At 48.1% G+C, this 21,049-nt stretch overlaps 2 protein-coding genes and 1 pseudogene across 2 annotated transcripts; 2 read left to right on the plus strand and 1 right to left on the minus strand.

Moving 5' to 3' along the window:
• LOC134034374 (aerolysin-like protein) overlaps positions 1 to 21,049 on the plus strand; it is a 118,778-nt pseudogene that overhangs the window by 34,266 nt on the left and 63,463 nt on the right.
• LOC134034369 (calcium uniporter regulatory subunit MCUb, mitochondrial-like) lies at positions 289 to 15,116 on the plus strand. The gene is made up of 8 exons (XM_062478904.1): positions 289 to 615; positions 11,744 to 11,813; positions 11,971 to 12,138; positions 12,470 to 12,574; positions 13,221 to 13,381; positions 13,765 to 13,968; positions 14,353 to 14,469; positions 14,835 to 15,116. Exons 1-8 carry the CDS (start codon positions 505 to 507, stop codon positions 14,910 to 14,912), a joined length of 1,014 nt encoding a protein of 337 aa, XP_062334888.1. The 5' UTR covers positions 289 to 504; the 3' UTR covers positions 14,913 to 15,116.
• On the minus strand, positions 15,000 to 20,977 carry LOC134034373 (caspase-6-like). Its single transcript, XM_062478912.1, has 8 exons — positions 20,842 to 20,977; positions 20,394 to 20,435; positions 19,832 to 19,874; positions 19,402 to 19,563; positions 18,953 to 19,029; positions 18,021 to 18,196; positions 17,658 to 17,808; positions 15,000 to 17,040 (listed from the first exon to the last, which is right to left on the minus strand). Exons 1-8 carry the CDS (start codon positions 20,873 to 20,875, stop codon positions 16,802 to 16,804), a joined length of 924 nt encoding a protein of 307 aa, XP_062334896.1. The 5' UTR covers positions 20,876 to 20,977; the 3' UTR covers positions 15,000 to 16,801.

The following is a 21,049-nucleotide window of genomic DNA, read 5'->3' on the forward strand; positions in this document are numbered from 1 at the left end:
TAAAAGGCACGACGCGTGAGGGAGGATAATTAACGCAAGTTTCCTGTTTTTTTGAGACGTTACTCTATCGTTTCAAAACCAACCTCGCTAATGACAGCTACAATAGCGCAGAGATACCACTGGATGGCACCTGTGTCACTTGGAGGAAATACACAGATACACTATTCTCTCTCTCTCTCTCTCTCTCTCTCTCTCTCTCTCTCTCTCTCTCTCTCTCTCTCTCTCTCTCTCTCTCTCTCTCTCTCTCTCTCTCTCTCTCTCTCTCTCTCTCTCTCTCTCTCTCTCTCTCTCTCTCTCTCTCTCTCTCTCTCTCTCTCTCTCTCTCTCTCTCTCTCTCTCTCTCTCTCGCTCTCTCTCGCTCTCTCTTTCCTGTCATCTCATACGCCCAGTTGAGACGGTAAACATTCCGTGGTTCGCAGGAGTACGGCGAGCCTGCACGTTGATTCCGAAAGAAGCGGAATCTCACACTATGCCAAAACGTCTGGATTTATTTTGAAGGTGGATATGGCTTCGTTGCGAATGGTCGTTAAACTCCCTGTCAGAGTTTTCGGATGTAACCTGCACTTCCACTCCGCACTCAAAACAACTCCTTCTCCGGTTACGTTACTTCAGAAGGTAGTTTTGCAGTCAAACGTCATATTAATTCAACTTGAGCACGTGTCTGCATGCTGTCAAAGTAGGTTGGTTTTCCTACGCATATGATTAGAGACACTTTGCGGACAACAATCTCATTGTTTCATTGAACAAAAGTTTAAATGAACTCAATTGTGGCGTGGTCTTGGGAGCTATATTTCCACGAGTGACATTTCTTGATGTTGTTTCCGGTTTCAACTACTTTAACACGTGTATTATAAAATGTGTCTCTATCTACCCAAGACCATAGCACACAGGCTGTTCTGGAGTATTAAATGAGCTGGAATTCAATTGTGTGTGTGTGATTATCGGATGCCTGTGAACCATAATTAACGGTGGCTCAGTCTCTTACCTCATTCCTGCATCCCCTGTTGCATTCCTGCGTCCATGCATATTTAATGATCCTGTCAATACTCACGACTACCGTGTTAACACAGAGAGAACGAGAAGGTGGGATATTAATATTTACATTTTCTTTGTAAATATGCAGGTCTTTCAAATGATGCAAATCCTCACCAGACAGAGAAATTGCTGTGAAACCCAGACCAGTGCAATCAGTGTGTGCGAGTGTGTGTGGTTGCGTGTTTTTGTGAAGATGTATAGCTGACATTACTCAAGTCCAGTTAGCCAGCCAGTGAAGGAATGTGTGGCTAGAATGAGAGCGAATAAGAGGGAGGAGGGGGGAGGGAGCGTTTTATTTACAGTCCTGCTGCAGTGGTGCCACTAACCAATTACAGTCCCCGCACACACACACACACACTGAAATACATGAACCTATCGGCAGTAGGGGCAGGGGTCAGTTCTTTCCAGACCATAATAATCACATGATCTTTTATCCGTGCTGTGTAACTTTACAGCATGACTAAGACACAACCTATTACTGATCATAGCCACACCTCCACTGTTGATTGTCACCAACATATCAATCAAGACACTTTTCTTTTACAGTGGCGTTACACACAACATAATTGTACCTCACATTGAAAGTGATTAAAAGTCATTTCAAGTGGCATTCCCCCAAAAATATGCTCGGAGGCGAACTTCTGTCCCTTTCAAGACCCTGATGCCTCGTAAACAACAAGGCTGCGCCCAGGCCAAGGTTTATATGCATCAGTCCAGATGCTGCGGTTCGTCTAATGACGACCAATCTTCTGTGTAGTTTACTAAACAGAATCTTGTTTTCTGTTTTATTGCAGCTGTGTGTGAGAGTGAGTGAGAGAGAGAGGGGGGGGATAGGGCAATGGGTGTGCGGGTGCATGTTTGTGTGTGAGAGAGAGAGAGAGAGAGAGAGGGTGAAGGGGAAGTTACTCAAGGAATCACCCTGCTAGTAAACGTCATTTGGTTGTCATGGTAAGAGTGCTCCGGCTTCTGTGTTTATCTGCTGCCTGACAGGCCGCTTGGTGAGTCACTCACTAATTTACCGGGGCTTATTATACTTCAGAGGTTCTAATTGGTTGAAATTATAGGGGCCAGGGGCCAAGCACCAATGGGGAGCAGGCTCTGAACGACCTCTGTCATTGTCAAGGAGATTGCGCTCCAAGGTTTCAAGAACTCTCATGAAAAGCTTCCTCCATCCCTCCCTCCTTCCATCCCTCCCTCCTTCCATCCCTCCTTCCATCCCTCCCTCCTTCCATCCCTCCTTCCATCCCTCCCTCCTTCCATCCCTCCTTCCATCCCTCCTCTTTCTTAATCCTTCCTTCCCCCTTTCCTTCCTTCCTTCCCTCCTCCTCCCCTCCGGCAGAGCTGCACTATAGGACTGAATGATGGACTGGAGTTATTGACTAGTCCCCTTATGAAGATGGAGATGAAAATATAATCAAAGCTTGAATAGAATGGCATTGGAACAGAACAGAATGGACTGGAATGTAATAGAATGGAATGGATAGAATAGAAGAGAATGACATTGAATGGATGGAATAGAGTAGAAGTGCATTATTAAATGTCCAGTGGTCACTGAGCACCCCCTCCCCCCTCCTCCCCCCACACCAGCGCCGGTTCCTCTCACTGAGGCTGAACACGGGGATGTGACGGGCACACCGCACACGCCTGTCAGGCACACCGCACACGCCTGTCAGGCACACCGCACACGCCTGTCAGGCACACCGCACACGCCTGTCAGGGTTATTTCAGTCTGACACAACACCGGCGTCACAGGCGTTATGGTACCTAGGGAGAGAGAGGGAGGGAGGGAGGGAGGGAGGGGGAGAGGGGGAGAGAGAGAGAGAGAGAGGAAGATGGACTGAGATGGAGGCAGTGAGGGAGAAGAAGAGGGAAGAGGTCAGGAGAGGCAGGGATAAAGAGATGGTGACACAGAGAGAGGGAAGGAAACAGAGAGAGAGGAAGGAGAGAGAGAATCAGCGGAGAGAGCTAAAGGAGGTGACCGTGGGGGACTGAGTGCTTGTTGGGGTTTGGACTCGGTGACTTGTAAAACATGAGCTTTGTGTTTTGCTCCCAGGCTGAGAATGACCTCTGACGTCCAGAGCTGCAAACTGGAGACGGCCGTGGGGCTACTTCTGTCAAGAATGGACAGCTAATCTGTGTGTGTGTGTGTGCTGTACAAGTCTTAAGAGGATACAATCCTTGCCAGAGAGGAAGGATGGACAGAGTATACTGCTTTCTATCTTTCCTCTGGTCCCCCCCTCCCATCTCTCTCCACAGTTGAGCGATGGATGGAAATGATCTTCTTCCATCTCTCTATTTCTCTATTTCCCTCTTAGAATAGAAAATAGAACTTTAACCATTCCTGGACATTCCATAGGCTGAAATCTGAACAGTTATCAGACTGTCATCAGAGCCCTGATAGGCTGAAATCTGAACAGTTATCAGACTGTCATCAGAGCCCTGATAGGCTGAAAGCTGAACAGTTATCAGAGACTGTCATCAGAGCCCTGGAGGGTTTGAAAAGGATAAGAAGTTGGACTTTTGACACGATGGCAAATCTAATGCAACAAGCCTTTTGACTGCTGCGCTAAATTACTTTTAGATAAGATTCTCTCTGAGAACAGGAGTAGTTCTCTCAGAAATGACATCCCTGAACCGGATCATCTGTCTCTGAGAGAGAAGGAGAGGGAGAGAGACGGAGGGATGGGAGGGAGGGGGAGAGACGAAGAGGGGAGGGAGGGAGAGAGAGAGATGGCAGAAAACCAAACAAATCTGTCTTTCTATCGATGTAGGGGATCAGGTGACACACACTGAGGCTCTGCAGCTCTGAATCTGCTGAGATATCCAGCTTCCTCTGGCTGGCGTCCACTCACCCACCCAGCAGAGCAGGGCTGACATTCCACACCACTATGACTCTGTGTCTGTGTGTGCGTGTGTTGTATCAGGATGTGCTCTGTTTGTGCGTGTGTTTGTGCAAATTGATGTGTGTGCGTGAGTGAGTGAGTGAGTGTGTGTGTGTGTGTGAGCGAGCTAGCTAGAATGTGCCCTGAACCCTGAGGCTCTCTGAGAGGGCAGCTGCAGAGCAGACCCTCTCTAGATAACTGGAGCGCTGTCACAGCCTATTATTACAGTGGTGATCTCCTGTGTGTGTGTGTGTGTGTGTGTGTGTGTGAGGTGTGTGTGTGTGTGTGTGTGTGTGTGTGTGTGAGGTGTGTGTGTGAGGTGTGTGTGTGTGAGGTGTGTGTGTGAGGTGGGTGTGTGTGTGTGAGGTGTGTGTGTGTGTGTGTGTGAGGTGTGTGTGCGTGTGTGTGTGTGAGGTAGGTGTGTGTGTGTGAGGTGTGTGTGTGAGGTGTGTGTGTGTGTGAGGTGTGTGTGTGTGTGCCTGAACACATTGAGATGTGTTTGGGAGGAGGCCTGTAGGTCTTACCGTTGTCTGGTGTCATAACCTTATCATTTGATACTCAGATTGTTTTACAACAGAGTGACAGGGGGGAGTTTATTTCATTGACTATTCATCATCAACAGCCACTAAACCCACAGCCAAACACCTTGTTTTGGTGAGCTAAACTCTCAACTTTCAGGTCCCCCTCTCCTTCCCTCCCTCGTACTCTTAAAGAGCCGTGAATGATGGATGATAAGATGACTTGCGAATGCTCTGTTCCTCTTCGCTCTGTGGGAATCTTCTCATTAAAGCAAACCTGGACTCCCCGATGAGCATATGTATCTTCATTTTAGTGAGGCTACCGTTCTAGGAGTTGGTTTGAATCGCAATATGTTATTCTATTTCTACAAGCAACTTGAACCCCCTGCCATTTAACAAAGTTAAATGTGGCTACTGGCTGGATAGTTTGCGATATTTCTCTCCAGGTCCCTATGAAGTAGGCTATACAGGTTTATGCCTCACCCGTTGCTATAAAAAGGGCCATCAACTTGGAACAGTAACGTCAGCGATAATACGACAAAGGCTGACTTGCGAAACTCGGAGTACAACGCTGCCACAACGCAGTAAAACCGTGGCAGTTTAATACCGTAATTTCTCCAAGATCAACCAGGGTTCAGAACAGGTACTCGTTCTAGACGGTTGTTCTCTCAGCCTGTTAACACAAACTACAGTTTAGAAGAGGTCTGATTCCTCATTTGTTTTTATTAGTAAAGGAGACCTAAACATGGTATTTAAATTATAATACAGTGCCGTATAGCAGAGTGCTTGTCTAATACCTACTCATAAATGATGCAACAATAGAAAGTGAAACATTTTGGTGAAATAAAAGTATTTTTTCAACCTTTTGAAACTTTTTTTTCCACACAGTGAAAGGAGAGGGGAGAGATGAGAACATAGAAGCCTAAAACAGCGTAGATCCCTTATTACGTGTTTATGTCGTTTTCCCATCAACCCAAAGAGCGCAGATTCTCCAACATATTACAGACTAGTCAAATAGTTATCTCCAAATAGATGTGGCCTAATTGCTGTGTGCAGGGTGTAATGGACAGATGTTCCTGGCTTGGGAGCTGCTGTTCTGTCTGTTGTCCTGTTAGTCTGCACCTGCAGTATACACCTGACTCACTTCTGTGTGTGAGAGAGGGGAAGTAGAAAAGGGAGAACAGAGAGATGGGGAAGAGAGAGAGAGAGATGGGGAAGAGAGAGAGAGAGATGGGGAAGAGAGAGAGAGAGATGGGGAAGAGAGAGAGAGATGGGGAAGAGAGAGAGCGAGAGATGGGGAAGAGAGAGAGAGAGAGATGGGGAAGAGAGAGAGAGAGAGATGGGGAAGAGAGACAGAGATGGGGAAGAGAGAGAGAGAGATGGGGAAGAGAGAGAGAGAGATGGGGAAGAGAGAGAGAGATGGGGAAGAGAGAGAGAGAGATGGGGGAGAGAGAGAGAGATGGGGAAGAGAGAGAGAGATGGGGAAGAGAGAGAGAGAGAGATGGGGGAGAGAGAGAGAGAGATGGAAACAACTCCCTCACCAGGAATGTAGGCCCCGACAGTCTCGATTAGGGTCTCACACAAATAATTCTTGTGTGTGTGTGAGAGAGAGTGTGTGTGGTGATTGAGTGTGTGTGTGTGTGTGTGTGTGTGTGTGTGAGTGACTGTTGATGCATTAGTCAAGACAGGTGGATGGAAGCCACCAGAGCCTGTTCTGCATCGCTCTCTGGGGGAGCTGACCTCAGCCCTGACCTCAGCCCTGACCTCAGCCCTGACCTCAGCCCTGAACTCAGCCCTGACCTCAGCCCTGACCTCAGCCCTGGTCTTAGTCCTGACCTCAGCCCTGGTCTATAGTCCTGGTCCTAGTCCTAACCCTAGCTCTAACCCTAGCCTCTAGCCCAAGCTCTGATCCTAGTAGAATCCCCACTTGCACAAAGGGAGGGGTGCAAGACATAAAATTATCCTTAGAACAAACAAACACACACACTCTCTGTCGCACACACACACACACTCCCTGACACACACACTCCCTGACACACACACTCCCTCACACACTCACTCCCTGACACACACACTCCCTCACACACACACTCCCTCACAGCTGTGTTGGACTGTGAGCTGTCGAGGACACAAAGACAACCACAAGGCTCTCAAATATAGAGACATCTTAGACATCTGACATGGGGGAATTCGAACCTGGGACCTCTTGATCAGCAGTGGGCTGCTTGTGTGTGATGTCCTGGGTTGCTGGGTAGACAGGACATTTACATGTATCCGTTTAGCAGACGCTCTTATCCAGAGCGACACACAGATCAAGGAACGGTCTGTATTTACTAGCTGCATCACAAAGTAACCACATCTCAGCTACCAGGCACACACAAAATAAGAATGGCATGTCTAATATGCCATTGAGACCTTCCATTCCCCTAAATTAAATGAAAATGTTACCCTGAAAAATGCTGTTTCGAGTGGACATGTCAAGGCATTTTGAGTGTACATTTCTCTCATGGTATGGTAGTGATGACATGCTGTTTACACGTGGTGCATTAGAGTCTGCTCTGCCTGCAACATACGCCCAGATATGAACACCTTACTCTGAATAAGCAATACAGTGTCAAAGGCCAGGATTAGACGTACTGTGCCTCTCTTTCTCTCTCTGTAACTTTCTCTCTCCCTCTCCATCTCTCTCTCTACCCAGCAGGCAGAACAAGCAGCTGTCAGGACAGATGCTCCACCGCCCTCCACACATCTTTCCTTTGTGGTTCCTCCAGCCACAGCGCTCTTATCTGTCTTTCATACACACACACACTCTATATCTGTCTCAGGGCTCGACATTAAGGCTTGTCCGCTTGTCCGGGACAAGTTTTTTGGTAGGGCAAGTGGAAGAGAAATGTACTTTCCCCACTGGACAAGTTAAAAATCAAAAACAATAAAATGCCATGTTACTTAACGTTATGTGCCACTCATTACGTCTACACAAAAAAGTGGCTTCGTCCCAAGATCTCTACAGACCGTGCAGCTAATTTAATGCTCAACACTTAAACGGGGGCTTATTACTCGAAAGAGGAATTATTTACTGTGTCGTCTCAGTTACACTATCAGGGCTTGGAAATACTGTGACTTACTAAAGTAGGCAAATGTCTAGAAGGCTAGAACATGACATATATCATAATAATTTCTGTAAATCAAGCAGCGCTTCAAGACCCAGTGAAATGTTAGGCCTACAACTAGCAAACTAACATTAACGACATTGGCTAACTCAACTTCGGTAGGCTATCCTCAGTATTTGCAAGCTAGCTAAACTTATACTATATCTAAAATATTTTGGAGACATAACAATGGATTTTGCCACTAAATGTTGGTGTTAACTTTTTATTTTTTCTACAATTTCCCTTTCTACCCGGCAGGAGCTGATTTACCAAGGGATCCTTTAAAAGGTGTAGCTATACTTTACAGTTGACTATTAGCTCATATTTAACTACGTACATTTAACCGATACAAATGTTGCTAATGCTTGCTAGGTACACAGCTGCCGACGCTAGCTAACTTCAACACAATCAAAATGATTAATCTTTACCCGGACAAGTGTCTTTTGTGCATGGACAAGTGAAACGTTAATGTACTTCTCCAAAGGACAAGTGCCTCAAAAAGTTAATGTCAAGCCCTGACTGTCTCTTTATTTATATATCTCCCTCACTCTCTCTATCTCTTGCTCTCTCTCATTCTCTTGTTCTCTCTGTCCCTCTCTCGCTATCTCTCTTTCTCTCACTATCTCTCTCTTTCGATTATGTGTGCACAGAGTGAAGAGAAAGACAAATGCCCCAATGCAAATCACCTCTATGGTAGAGTGGAGCTTTGTCTCAATCACACACACACTCATGCACACACACACCTACATATACACCTACACACTCACTGTTGACAGTAATTTCATTATTCAGCCTGGCCCTGCATTTTATCACTGATATTAATGCCATTGCCCTCTATGACAGAAAGCCTGCACTATATGTGTGTGTGTGTGTGTATTTGCATATCTTGCATCCATGTGTGTGTGTTCAGCATGTGGAGTAGTAAGTTGGAGGACGAGAGAGGTGAAAGAAGAAGAGGGAGGGAGGGGGGAGAAGGTGAGGGAGGGAGGGAGAAGGTGAGGGAGGGAGGGAGAAGGTGAGGGAGGGAGGGAAGGAGGAGAGAAGGAGGGAGGAGCGAGAAGGTGAGGGAGGGAGGAGGGAGAAGGTGAGGGAGGGAGGAGGTGAGGGAGGGAGGAGGGAAGGAGGGAGGAGCGAGAAGGTGAGGGAGGGAGGGAAGGAGGAGGGAGAAGGGGAGGGAGGGAAGGAGGAGGGAGAAGGTGAGGGAGGGAGGAGGGGGGTGAAGGATGAAGGGGTGAGGGAGGGTTGGAGGGAGAGACCATTGCTCTTTAGTGACAGCACCCATAACCACCCTGCTGTGGTTTGATGGCTGACCACAGGGGAAATGAGTTTCTCTGTCAGGGTCATGATAGACCCACATCTACTGTGGCTGGAGGGGTGTGTGTGAAGCTCTGTGATAAAGTCTGATCCTCACTGACGTGTTCCTGAAGTCGGCACTGTGAAAGAGGACGGGTGTTCGAATGAAGAGGTCTGCTGAGCTGATGAGGAAGGAGGGTGTTAACCAACTTCCTCTCTCTCTCTGTAATGCTCTCTCACTCCCTCTCCCTCTCTGTTATGCTCTCTCTCTCTGTAATGCTCTCTCACTCTCTCTCCCTCTGTCTCTCTCTCTCTGTTATGCTCTCTCTCCCTCTCTCCCTCTCTCGCACACACACGCTACCTCATGACATGAGATATTGTCCTCTCCCCCATCTGGTTTTCAAACAGGCAAATCAGCTTGGGCTTGTGCTGCAAAACTGCAATTCTGTTGAGTGAGCTTGTGTGTGTGTGTGTGTGTGTGTCAGTGGCTATTGATGAATTACTGCTCTGGTCAGTGCACATGGCATTGAAGCTGCTTAGAGTCAACCAGGGGTTGGATGCACTTTAGTGCACGCACACACTCCTGAAGTGTCTTCAGTGGAGAGACAGATTGTCTGGCCCTGACACCAAGCTCTGATCCAAGCTCCTTCCACATTACAAACACTCACACACAACCACAAACGTGCTGACACACTCTCTCTCTCACACACACACACTCTCTCTCACACACACACACACACACACACACACACACCCTGGCATCGCTCACTAAATGCTTTCTGCAGTGTAATCAGGCTGCAGGTGGTGCACAGGAGCCTGTCCTTCACGCAGACGACCACTAGGGGCAGCTGTCAACAAGTCTCCTGGAACGAGGGTGGTTGTGTTTGTGTGCTGGACGATGAGCAGGGGTTTGACGACTCTGCGTAAACACACTCTTTGTTTCCAAACTCAGGTTTCACAGCAGGTCTGCTGTTTCCTAGTGGTCTAACCTAGTGGTCTAACCTAGGCCCGATATGATGCAGAATCCTTATTTATAAATCTTGATTTCTTCTTTTTTTATTTTATAATCTTAATTTCCAATGTTTTAATCTTTGTGTCTCCAGAGGGCAGCCAGTTCCTGCATCATCCTCTGTAGAGCATGTGACCTGCTTCTTAGTCAACTTTAAGAGTAAAACATTCAAATAACAATACCTTTATTGCGTGGGACTTTTGCTGCATAAGTAATAAAAAAAAAAATCACATCTCAGTCACTTGGAAAAATATATACATTAAAGATAAAAGAGGAACAAAGAAAGCTATAGGCTTGATTAACTGGCTCAGTCAGGGGAACAGGAATGTGTCTTTTAAGTGTACCACCCCTTTAGGTCCTGTTCCTTAATAACATCTTATATTTTATTTATGTAACAGAATGAAACTTTATAATGACCTGTCCAGTCTTGTCTCTGCCAGGCCTCAACCACACATCAGCTAATGTACTCTAACCAACACGAGTGGCCATGCCCCAGCAACCCCTCGTTAATCTAATATTGATTGGACGAGCTCCTGGCCGGAGGTCACAGGGACATATGTGATTGGTTGTCGGGTCTGATGTCACAGGAAGAAAGACATTCAGTCAATAGTCATCTGAGACTCTCTTTTACTGATTAGAAGGGCTGAAAGGATCTGGCGAAATTGAATTCAGTAGCTGTGTGTGTGTGTTTGTGTTATTTCTGGGGTAATTTAATTGGGGAAAAGGGGTTGATGACCTGTGTCACACATCATTCTGAGCTGAACCTAACTGTCTATACAAACTCTAGCCAGCTGTAATGAACATATCTACCACTGTGTTTTCTTTGTGTGTGTGTGTGTGTGTCTGAGAGAGAGAGTGTGTGTGTTACAGAGTGAAAGAATGTAGTGTAAAAGAGAGGGAGTAGCTCCACACACACACACACACGTGCACACACTCCATTATACACTAAAATAATTCCATTAAACTTAATAACGCAGGCATGATCTCTGTGTGGGCTTGACGTGGGCCGCATCACGACTAGCACCGTGGAAACGCAAATTGAAGAGCCCTTCACTCTTTCCCAGAGTCAAAGTAGTATTGTATGTGTGCTTGACTGACCTTAGTGTCGCTCTGTGCACCGGGTGTATTAAATCCAGTATACCCCAAGTATTGTACAATTTAGCTTTAGCATGAGCTAACAGGGACGTAAGGGAAATAAGTATATTGCTACTGAAAGTGGATAAGATTAGAAGTAGGGGTTGGGTGGCTGAAATGAAATTCCATTTTTGTAAACCGCAAGAGAGGGAGAGAGTGGAAGAGAGAGCATAACAGAGAGAGAGAGAGAGAGAGAGAGAGAGAGAGAGAGAGAGAGAGAGAGAGAGAGAGAGAGAGAGAGAGAGAGAGAGAGCATTACAGAGAGATAGAGAGGAAGTTGGTTAACACCCTCCTTCATTCGAACTTTTGGAAATAGGGTAACGCGGGAGGAGAGCTTTCAAATCGGATTCGCCAAGTCTGACCTTGTCTAACTGATGTTGTCACCGCAAGCTGTAATATTCCTATTTCCTGTTATACAGAATTGAGGGGTGGGTCGTTTGTTTTTGTCGTTTTTCTCTCCAAACACAACGGTCTCATTCAGCCAAATCACCTGTTAGCCCAACCCCGCCAGAGTAAATACATTTTGAATAGCATCAGGTCGCTGGCAAATTTGCTATTCGGGCAATGTTTGCTTCTCTCCAATATTTGCCCACATATTAGTTTTACGTTGGAACGCCTTCCAAAGTAAATGAGTTGATAAGATAACCATCTCTGTATCTCTTCCTCTCTCCCCAACTGTACCTGATTATCTCTTTCTCTCTTTTCATCTCTGCCTCATTGAAGACTCTGCCAAAGCAGCCACAATGGAGACGTCAGCAGTATTTCTTCTGTAGTACATCGGCGCCCTCTAGTGGTAAGAACAGAGCATAACATTACAGATAACGCCATGACCTGGTTTCATGAAATAACAACCAGACAGAAACAGGCTAAACAATCTACTGGTTGTTGTAATTGTTCACAGCCAAACATGCTTACTGTGTGTGTGTGTCCTTGCGTGTGTGTCCCTCCAGATGTGTGTGTCCAGTACAGGCACGGCCGGGCGGTGCTGGAGGTGACACTGCCCTCCAGACAGGAGCGATGTCAGTTCTTCCTGCGGCCCGTCGTCATGACGGCAGGAGAGCTGCTGTCTGAGCTGCAGAAGGAGGACCCTGGGGTCACAGCCAGACTGCTCACCAAGGGTACACACACACACACTCAGACATCCACACACACTCAGACACCCACACCCCCTCCACACACACACACACACACCCCACACACACTGACACCCACACCCCCCCCCCCACACACACACACACACACAGACGGACACACACACACTCACACACCCCCCCCACACACACACTCACACACACACCCCCACACACACACTCACACACACACCCCCACACACACACTCAGACACCCACACCCCTACACACACACACTCACAAACCCCCCCCACACACACACACACTCACACACACACAGACGGACACACACACACTCACCATGTTGTGTCCCCTCCAGATGGAGAGAAGGTGTCCTCCAGCACTCTGATGGAAACCCTGCTGAGACAGGACTTCCATCTGCTCATCAACGGGGCTGTCCACCTGGTCCACCCCCCTCCCCCAGGTACACACCCTCCACCTGGTCCCTCCCCCAGGTACACACCCTCCACCTGGTCCACCCCCCTCCCCCAGGTACACACCCTCCACCTGGTCCCTCCCCCAGGTACACACCCTCCACCTGGTCCACCCCCCTCCCCCAGGTACACACCCTCCACCTGGTCCCTCCCCCAGGTACACACCCTCCACCTGGTCCACCCCCCTCCCCCAGGTACACACCCTCCACCTGGTCCCTCCCCCAGGTACACACCCTCCACCTGGTCCACCCCCCTCCCCCAGGTACACACCCTCCACCTGGTCCCTCCCCCAGGTACACACCCTCCACCTGGTCCACCCCCCTCCCCCAGGTACACACCCTCCACCTGGTCCACCCCCCAGGTACACACCCTCCACCTGGTCCACCCCCCTCCCCCAGGTACACACCCTCCACCTGGTCCACCCCCCTCCCCCAGGTACACACCCTCCACCTGGTCCCTCCCCCAGGTACACACCCTCCACCTGGTCCACCCCCCTCCCCCAGGTACACACCCTCCACCTGGTCCACCCCCCTCCCCCAGGTACACACCCTCCACCTGGTCCACCCCCCTCCCCCAGGTACACACAATATCACCATCATCATTATCATAACCTCCACCCCCCTCGCCCTCCTCCAGAGGCTGTGTCCAGTGAGCGTGTCCTGGGCTGCGAGGACATGAAGCACCTGGTCCACAGGCTCCACTCAGCCCTGCACCTGCCAGAGCACCAGCAGCTGCAGGAGAGGCACCTGCTGGAGAGACTAGACCAGCTGCAGCAGAAACTCTCCACCCTAGAGGAGGTACGGGAGCTGTCCATCTCTCTCGCTCTCTCCCTCTCTCTCTACCTTTCTCTCCCTCTCTCTACATCACTCATTATCTCTCTCTACATCACTCATTATCTCTCCCTGTCTCTCCCTCTCTCTCTTACTGTCTCTCCCTCTCTCTCTACATCACTTATTATCTCTCTCTACATCACTCATTATCTCTCCCTGTCTCTCCCTCTCTCTCTTACTGTCTCTCCCTCTCTCTCTACATCACTTATTATCTCTCCCTCTCTCTCTTACTGTCTCTCTCCCTCTCTCTCTACATCACTTATTATCTCTCCCTCTCTCTCTACATCACTTATTATCTCTCCCTGTCTCTCTCCGTGTCTCCTGACCCTAATCTGCCCCCCCCCCTCCAGATGAAGGTCCAGATCGCGGGCAGGGCTGAGTCCCAGGCCTCGTGGGCCATGTGGGGGGGCCTGGCCCTGCTGTCGGTGCAGGGCGGGGCCCTGGCCTGGCTCACCTGGTGGGTGTACTCCTGGGACGTGATGGAGCCCGTCACCTACTTCCTCACCTACGCCACCAGCATGGCTGTGTTCTCCTACTTTGTCCTCACCAAACAGGTAACCCTGGACAACACGTAACCCTGGACAACACGTAACACGCTGTACTGTGGAAAAGTCTTGGGCACAACTTAAAACGTTGAAAAGAATGTAAAGCATAATAGGTTTTAGGAATAATAAAATAAAAAGACTGAAGAAAGTCAATAAGACAATATTCATGTAGAAAATATTGTGTGTCTAAGACTTCTGCACAGTTCTGTATATAGTAAACATATACCCTTCACACACACAAAATCACTATAGAGGTTTGCTTCTTCAGTTTTGTGATAAAGCACCAAACAGCAGTCAACATTCCTTCAGAATCTGTCCTAGCCAGTGTCTAAACTTCCTTCTATAAATGACAACCCGAAACGGAAAGCTGTCTGTTCTGCTTGTCTGATGTAGGATTATGTGTATCCTGATGCCAAAGACAGGAAGTTCCTGCATTACTTCTACAGAGGAGCCAAGAGGCATCGCTTCGACGTGGACCGGTACAACCAGCTGACAGTGCAGCTTGTTCAGGTGGGAACTGCCCTCCATCTGTAGTGTGGGCACAGAGAGGCTCGTTCAGGTGGGAACTGCCCTCCATCTGTAGTGTGGGCACAGAGAGGCTCGTTCAGGTGGGAACTGCCCTCCATCTGTAGTGTGGGCACAGAGAGGCTCGTTCAGGTGGGAACTGCCCTCCATCTGTAGTGTGGGCACAGAGAGGCTCGTTCAGGTGGGAACTGCCCTCCATCTGTAGTGTGGGCACAGAGAGGCTCGTTCAGGTGAGAACTGCCCTCCATCTTTAGTAGGGGCAGAGGCTAGATCAAGTTCCCTTGTGCAATGCTGTGTATGTTTGTGTGTGTGTGCCTGTGTGGTATACATGTGTGTGTGTGTTCATTCAGGTGAAAGACGACTTGAGACGTCTAAGAAATCCAACCCAACTGCAGCTACCGGTGGAACAGCTCCAGCCCAAGCCATGAAGACACACACACACACAATATAAACCTTAACACACACACACACACACAGAAGACATAAACCCTAACACACAAAATATGAGACTGAAGCTCATTTATTTCTCTTTATTTTGATAATGGTGCCTTTTATCACTGGTCCTGCAAATCATTTTATGTTTTGTTTACAATGGAAGGAAACTAAAGTATTGAAATAAAAATGTGACTGCATTTCCTGTGTGCTGTCTTTGTGTGGATTGTTCTGGATCAATGTTTTAAAAAAAAATCAGAATTCCATAAATACTTTTTATTTTTTATTGCACTTCAATCCAGAAGTTCCTTTAAATGATGGAGAACCCCAACCACCTCATCCGTTCCACAATACAAACACGACTGGAAAAGGACCAGGAAAGAACTGCTGCAAGTACAAACCACTTCCTCTCTCAGGTCTATAAAAGTGTAAAAACTGATCACCCCTAAAGAAACACCAGCGTTACACTCTGATCATTTGTGACTCAGCACTGGTCAACAAATCTCCCTCTTTCAGTCCCCTCACAAAAACAGAATAAAATACAAAGTGTCCAGCACTTAATAAGATACTTAACTGTTGCTTGCGTGCTGACATTTTTTGTGTTGTGTCCCATGATTTAAACATTTGAATAAAAATAGGTGACCTGATTTGGTCGTTGTCTGTCACGTTATAATGGTAAAGTAACCTGAGTTTGTTAGTTCATGTTAAACAAACGCACCTGTATGTCTGTCCCTCGTTACAGCTTGTAACTAAACAAATCAAATTTATTTGTATAGCCCTTTTTACACGCAAGCATGTCACAGAGGGCTTCACAGGTTTCACAGTATTTAATACAGAACTCGCTGGCAACAAGAGTTCTCACCCTACAAACCATAAGGAAGAATGGGTCGTCGAAACACAATTAAGACGCTTTGTGATTTATTTAAACGATGGCACTAGGGGTTCTGCTCTGGGGACTGGGACTGGGTGTTTTTGGGCTTCCTGAGTCTTGTGTTGGACCATGTGACGGGTCCCTCAGGCAGCCTCCTACTATTCGTACCAGAGTTGTTCTGCAGTGCTAGGCTGGGGTACGAAACAGGTGCACACAGCTAATATTGGAACAGTAGACGGTTAGCTGCATCACATCGAAATACAAACACAGCGACATGAATTCCTTTTTCTGACATCCAAGAGGGTCCAGGGAATGTGTGTGTGTGTGTGTGGAGGGGGGTGAGGTGAGAGATGACATTTCTTCTGTCATTAGCTAATGTTTGTAAAGAAGCCTGCTCTTTCAGGTCAGGTCAGATCAACTGTCACCAGGGATACCATTAATCTGAAACAGCTGTTGCAGTGAGATTGTCTTTACTCTAGCAGGTGAAAGCGACACATTTCGATGGCTGTTCTGAGGAAATCTAGAGGAAAAACTGGTTGAACGAGGAAGTAGTCTTAATGGGTAAAAACACATGCAACTCTGCATGCGGTATGTGACAGGACTATTTAACAATAATCGTAATCATTTTATGCTTAAGGCTTTTCACCGCACTTAGCCCCGGGCTAATGTGATGACATCACTATAGTCTCCCCAAGCAGAAACTATTGATAGGTGATCGTTTGTGATTGTTAAGTATTCAACAGAAACAAATTTAGAAACAAGCTTAAAAAAAAAAAAAACATTAAAACCCTACACTATTTGGTCATGGAAATCTGTTCAACCCACAGAAGGTCCCTAAAAATGATTAGTCCCTCACAAACTAGAGCATGGGTGAAGACAGCTGTAGGAGAAGGAAGGGAGGAAGGAGGGATGGAGGGATAAAGGGAGGGATGGAGGGATAAAGGGAGGGATGGAGGGATAAAGGGAGGGATGGAGGGATAAAGGGAGGGATGGAGGGAGCACCGGGGGCGGCAGCTACTGTTTCTTGGCTCGGAGGTAGAGCTTCTTGGTGAGCATGGAGGCGAAACAGGGCACCTGCTTCTTCCCGATGGCGTTGCGGTCGTTGCTGTTGCCCACGCTGCGCTGTGACACCTTCCTGTTGACCAGCGTCAGCAGCTCCGTGAACTCCAGCGAGTCCCCGAACCTCCGCAGCACCTCACACAGGTCCTGGATGTACCAGGAGCCGTTGATGGTCTCTCTGTGGGAGTAGTAGCCTGGAGCGGGGGGGAGGAGGAGAGGGAGGGAGGGGGGGGGGGGAGAGTAAGAAGGGGAGAGGGAGAAATAAAGAGAGGGAGAGATAAAGAGAAGGCAAGAGAGAAACAGAGGGAGAAAAAAAATAAAGTAAAAATACAACTCAAAATGCTGAAATAACCATGAGACAATGATGCGAGGTGTCTTAACTGTAAACCTGTCAAGCAACGTTTCTTCGTGTGACAGCCCTCCCCCCTCCCTCCTTCCTCCCCCTCCTCTCCCCCCCTCCCTCCTTCCTCCCCCTCCTCTCCCCCCCTCCCTCCCTCGCTCCCTCCTTCCTCCCCCTCCTCTCCCCCCCTCCCTCCTTCCTCCCCCCCTCTCCCCCCCTCCCTCCTTCCTCCCCCCCTCTCCCCCCCTCCCTCCTTCCTCCCCCTCCTCTCCCCCCCTCCTTCCTCCCCCCTCCTCTACCCACCTGCCCCCTCCCTCCCTCGCTCCCTCCTTCCTCCCCCCTCCTCCCCCTCCTCTCCCCCCCTGCCCTCCTCCCCCCTCCTCTACCCCCCTGCCCCCCCCCTCCTTCCTCGCTCCCTCCGCCCTCCTCTCCCTCCCTCCCCCCTCCTCCTCCCCCCCGCCCCCCTCCTACCTTCCGCTACAGAGTAGCACATGATGAAGTCCGCTCCGGCGGGCAGGGTGTGGACCACGCCCGCATCCACCACCACCTCGTTGGTCTTCACCTCGCTGTCCACCACGTCCATGGGCGTCACCGGGTCGTCGTGCTTGTCGCCGCGGCACGCCTGGCAACCAGGAGGGTTGGAGGGAGGAGGGGTAGGTATAGCTTAGTGGTTAGAGCATCTGACAGGAGGACAAGAGGTGACATGTTCGAATCTCCCCCCTCCGCCCGTATGCAACCCTTGATAAAAGCATCTGCTATATTTATGAGTTTTTGTTTTTTGTTGAGAGCATGGGTACAACATCTGTGTGTGTGTGTGCTCCTCCTCCTCCTCACCTGCAGGATGAAGATCTTGGGTTTGCCTACGAGGCTCTTGCACTTGTTCCCCTTGAACAGCGAGATCACATCCTGGATGTAGATCTTGCCGTCGTAGGCGTACACATGGTCGTTCTCCCCGTGGCTCAGGAACACACACACGAAGCAGTCAGCGTCCACGTGGCTGGCCTCCGACGCTGGACACACAAACACAAACACAATTCACCCTTTCATTCACCCTTTCATTCACCCTTTCATCCACCCTTGGCTGTCTTTCACCCAGAGGCCTGAAGCAGCCTTGCCCTTGCTGCATGTCTGTCCCTCTCCCTGCCTTTTCTTTCACACTTCACGGCCCAATAAAGTATGGAAAATGTTCAAAATATAACTATATATTCACATCTATACATCTAAATATATGTGTGTCTATATCTTTAATCAATACATCTATATCTATATAATGAATATTCATAATTTCATACATTAAGCAATCTTTTATCCAAAGTATGGTTAGCATCCTTGTGGCTAAGCAACCCTTTCTTAGCAACCAGGCACGGTGAACACAAACTGATACAGGCGTTGCCGAGGGATCTTACGTAGCTGTGAAGGGGTGTTTCAAACTGACAGATAAACTAGACCACTTTGACAGGCTTGTTGTTTCACTGCTTTGTGTAATGGTTTTGTTTAGATGTTACTGTGTACTCTCGTTGAGATACTGTTGTTGTTGCACCGTGTCTGGTCGCTGAGACATGGTTGGTTTGGTAAACACAGAACGTTCTTTGACTCTGACCACCGAAATAATGTAATAATAATGTTGGAACTCTGCATATCTGATCCTTCATCTTCCGCTGTACTTTCTATTGTGTTCCTATTTGTATGTCGTTTTGGATATTAGTGTCTACTAAATGAATAAAATATGAAGTGTGAAAAACTGGATTTGTTCTTTCTCAGCTCACCTTCACTGATTGTGTTGAGGACCTCGTCCAGTTTGAGGTTGTCGTAAGCCTGCACATCAAAGCCCAGATCCTTGAATCTACAACAGAGGAAAACACACGTCTCACAATGTCTCTACTACTGAAGTCAGACTGTCTGTGCGAAGTGTGTTTGGAATCCCAATTTAAGACAACAAGCCAGCACACGACTTGTTGCTCCTAACAAGCGCTTTCAATAAATCTGCATTCCACACCAGCTACGTGCTGACTGCAGGGTTAGAATGGAGGAAGGGGGGTTATAAAAGAGGGGTTAAAGTTAAAGAACCCCTGGTAGGAATCTGTTGGACTGGGTGGAGAGGGGGTCAGTGCTCAGGGTGCCACCCCCCCCCCCCCCCCCCCCTTGGGGCTCCACTCCAGGAGAACCAGCACGGTTCAAACCCCGCCCGCCCGTTTTTGGAGCGTGTCCGCCCTACCTCTTCTCCAGGTTGTAGCGGTCGGCGTTGGTGCCGTGGCGTTCGTTCATGCCCAGCCTCCAGAAGAAGCGCTCCTGGTTGAAGATGAGAGCCGTGCCGCGCTGCTTGTGCTCCATGCTGTACTCCTCGGCCGGGTCCAGGGAGAAGGAACCACCATGGGGCCTGCAGAGGAACGCAGAACCCATCAACACACGTAGAACCATGCTGAGGAACAGCAGAACCCATCAACACACATAGAACCGTAGAGGAGGCCTTAGCGTACTAGAACATGACAGAGATGAAACTAGGCAATTAGCACGTAATAAGCTAAAACTAGAAGGTCCAGAGTGAAGCGGGTGTTAGAGATCAGTTTTCATGAGTTTATCCATCATTTCTGATCAAGAGAATCTGACAATGTCCATCGAGAGTGAAGATTTTAAAGTGAACTTACACCCCGAAAAATCCATCTGGCTCTGTGATGCTCGTAGTGGGACCTGCAACAGACACGCGGAGAAATGAACCTCAAAACAGAACGAGACAACTCAACAATAACGCCAATCCTGGAGACATGTGATTCTACAGCCTCTTCAGGACTTTCCAAGTTTTTTTGGTGTGCGGCCCCTGCTTCCTGTTTGTTATGGAAAAAACACTCAACAGAGTGGATTCTGTTTCAGTCTCAATCGTGTGGTTTGATTTCATGGGTGGCATCAACACACAACTCCAACTGCTGACACGAAACCTGTTCTTGATAACCAGACACGGTGCTAGGGGGCTCACTTGTCCCATTGAGGTAAAGCTTGAATGGTGAACAGGTGTATGTGCTTACAGTTTCTTGATATCTTGAGGTGTGGCCTTTCACCTGTGTTCTGTTCTTACAATTTGTGTCAATCATTAGGCTACACGGACTTTGAGTTTATTAGTTTCTGGTTTCGATATGAGTTCTTCAGACTTTCAGTTTTATTTTCACATTCAACATTATCATTTATATTTTATTGTAATAACAGTATTCTCACCTGTGCTGCCTGTTATGGGTTGACTGTCCTTCTCAACGGTCTCTGTGAATGCAAAAAGTAAGAAATAAAAATTGCATAACACATGCAGGCGATGTTCGATACGAGGACCTGCCAGGTTGAACACCTGAAGTCGAGTCAGTTTGGTTAAAAAGGTCAACCACACAACTGCCAGTTGAACCGAAAAGACCAGGCGAAATGCACCTGACAAAATTAAAGCTCGAAGACTTGCGAAACTGGTTTGCAAATCCTTCAAATGTCTTAAGACTTGGGAAATTGGTGTGTAAATGCCTCAAAATAACCTTTCAGTGAATGCTTTGTACATTTGTTTCGATCATGTCAAAACATATCTTCCTGAATTACGACCATATCTGTATGTATACTAGAACAACGAAAACTGAAACAAATATGTATGTTTATATACAGAACACAGAACAGTTTATTGTCTTACCTGGCACAGCTTCAGTCTTCACAGCGCTAGACATGATATATGTTCACCCTTCTTTCGATGTATACAACGTTCGACTAAGTTCGTGTCAAAGCTGACAGACCAAGTCATGTCCCGCCCTGCAAACGGATAGGTTTCGTTTTACAGTAGCACGACACCATTGGCCGATAACCGATCAATCAGTTCATTCTGTATACGTAACGACTTCCGT

The sequence above is a fragment of the Osmerus eperlanus genome, chromosome 14, assembly GCF_963692335.1.
Source record: "Osmerus eperlanus chromosome 14, fOsmEpe2.1, whole genome shotgun sequence".
Taxonomy (NCBI): domain Eukaryota; kingdom Metazoa; phylum Chordata; class Actinopteri; order Osmeriformes; family Osmeridae; genus Osmerus; species Osmerus eperlanus.

What these genes read in the sequence shown, in the direction of transcription:
- LOC134034373 (XM_062478912.1), bottom strand. Translation starts at nt 20,875, where the DNA reads ATGTCTAGCGCTGTGAAGACTGAAGCTGTGCCAG. An exon ending in ACCCATAACAGGCAGCACAG is followed by an intron (nt 19,875 to 20,393) that starts GTGAGAATACTG and finishes TGTCTGTTGCAG; the next exon opens with GTCCCACTACGAGCATCACA. An exon ending in CGCTACAACCTGGAGAAGAG is followed by an intron (nt 19,030 to 19,401) that starts GTAGGGCGGACA and finishes CCTCTGTTGTAG; the next exon opens with ATTCAAGGATCTGGGCTTTG.
- LOC134034369 (XM_062478904.1), top strand. Translation starts at nt 505, where the DNA reads ATGGCTTCGTTGCGAATGGTCGTTAAACTCCCTGTCAGAGTTTTCGGA. An exon ending in TACATCGGCGCCCTCTAGTG is followed by an intron (nt 11,814 to 11,970) that starts GTAAGAACAGAG and finishes GTGTCCCTCCAG; the next exon opens with ATGTGTGTGTCCAGTACAGG. An exon ending in AGCCAGACTGCTCACCAAGG is followed by an intron (nt 12,139 to 12,469) that starts GTACACACACAC and finishes TGTCCCCTCCAG; the next exon opens with ATGGAGAGAAGGTGTCCTCC.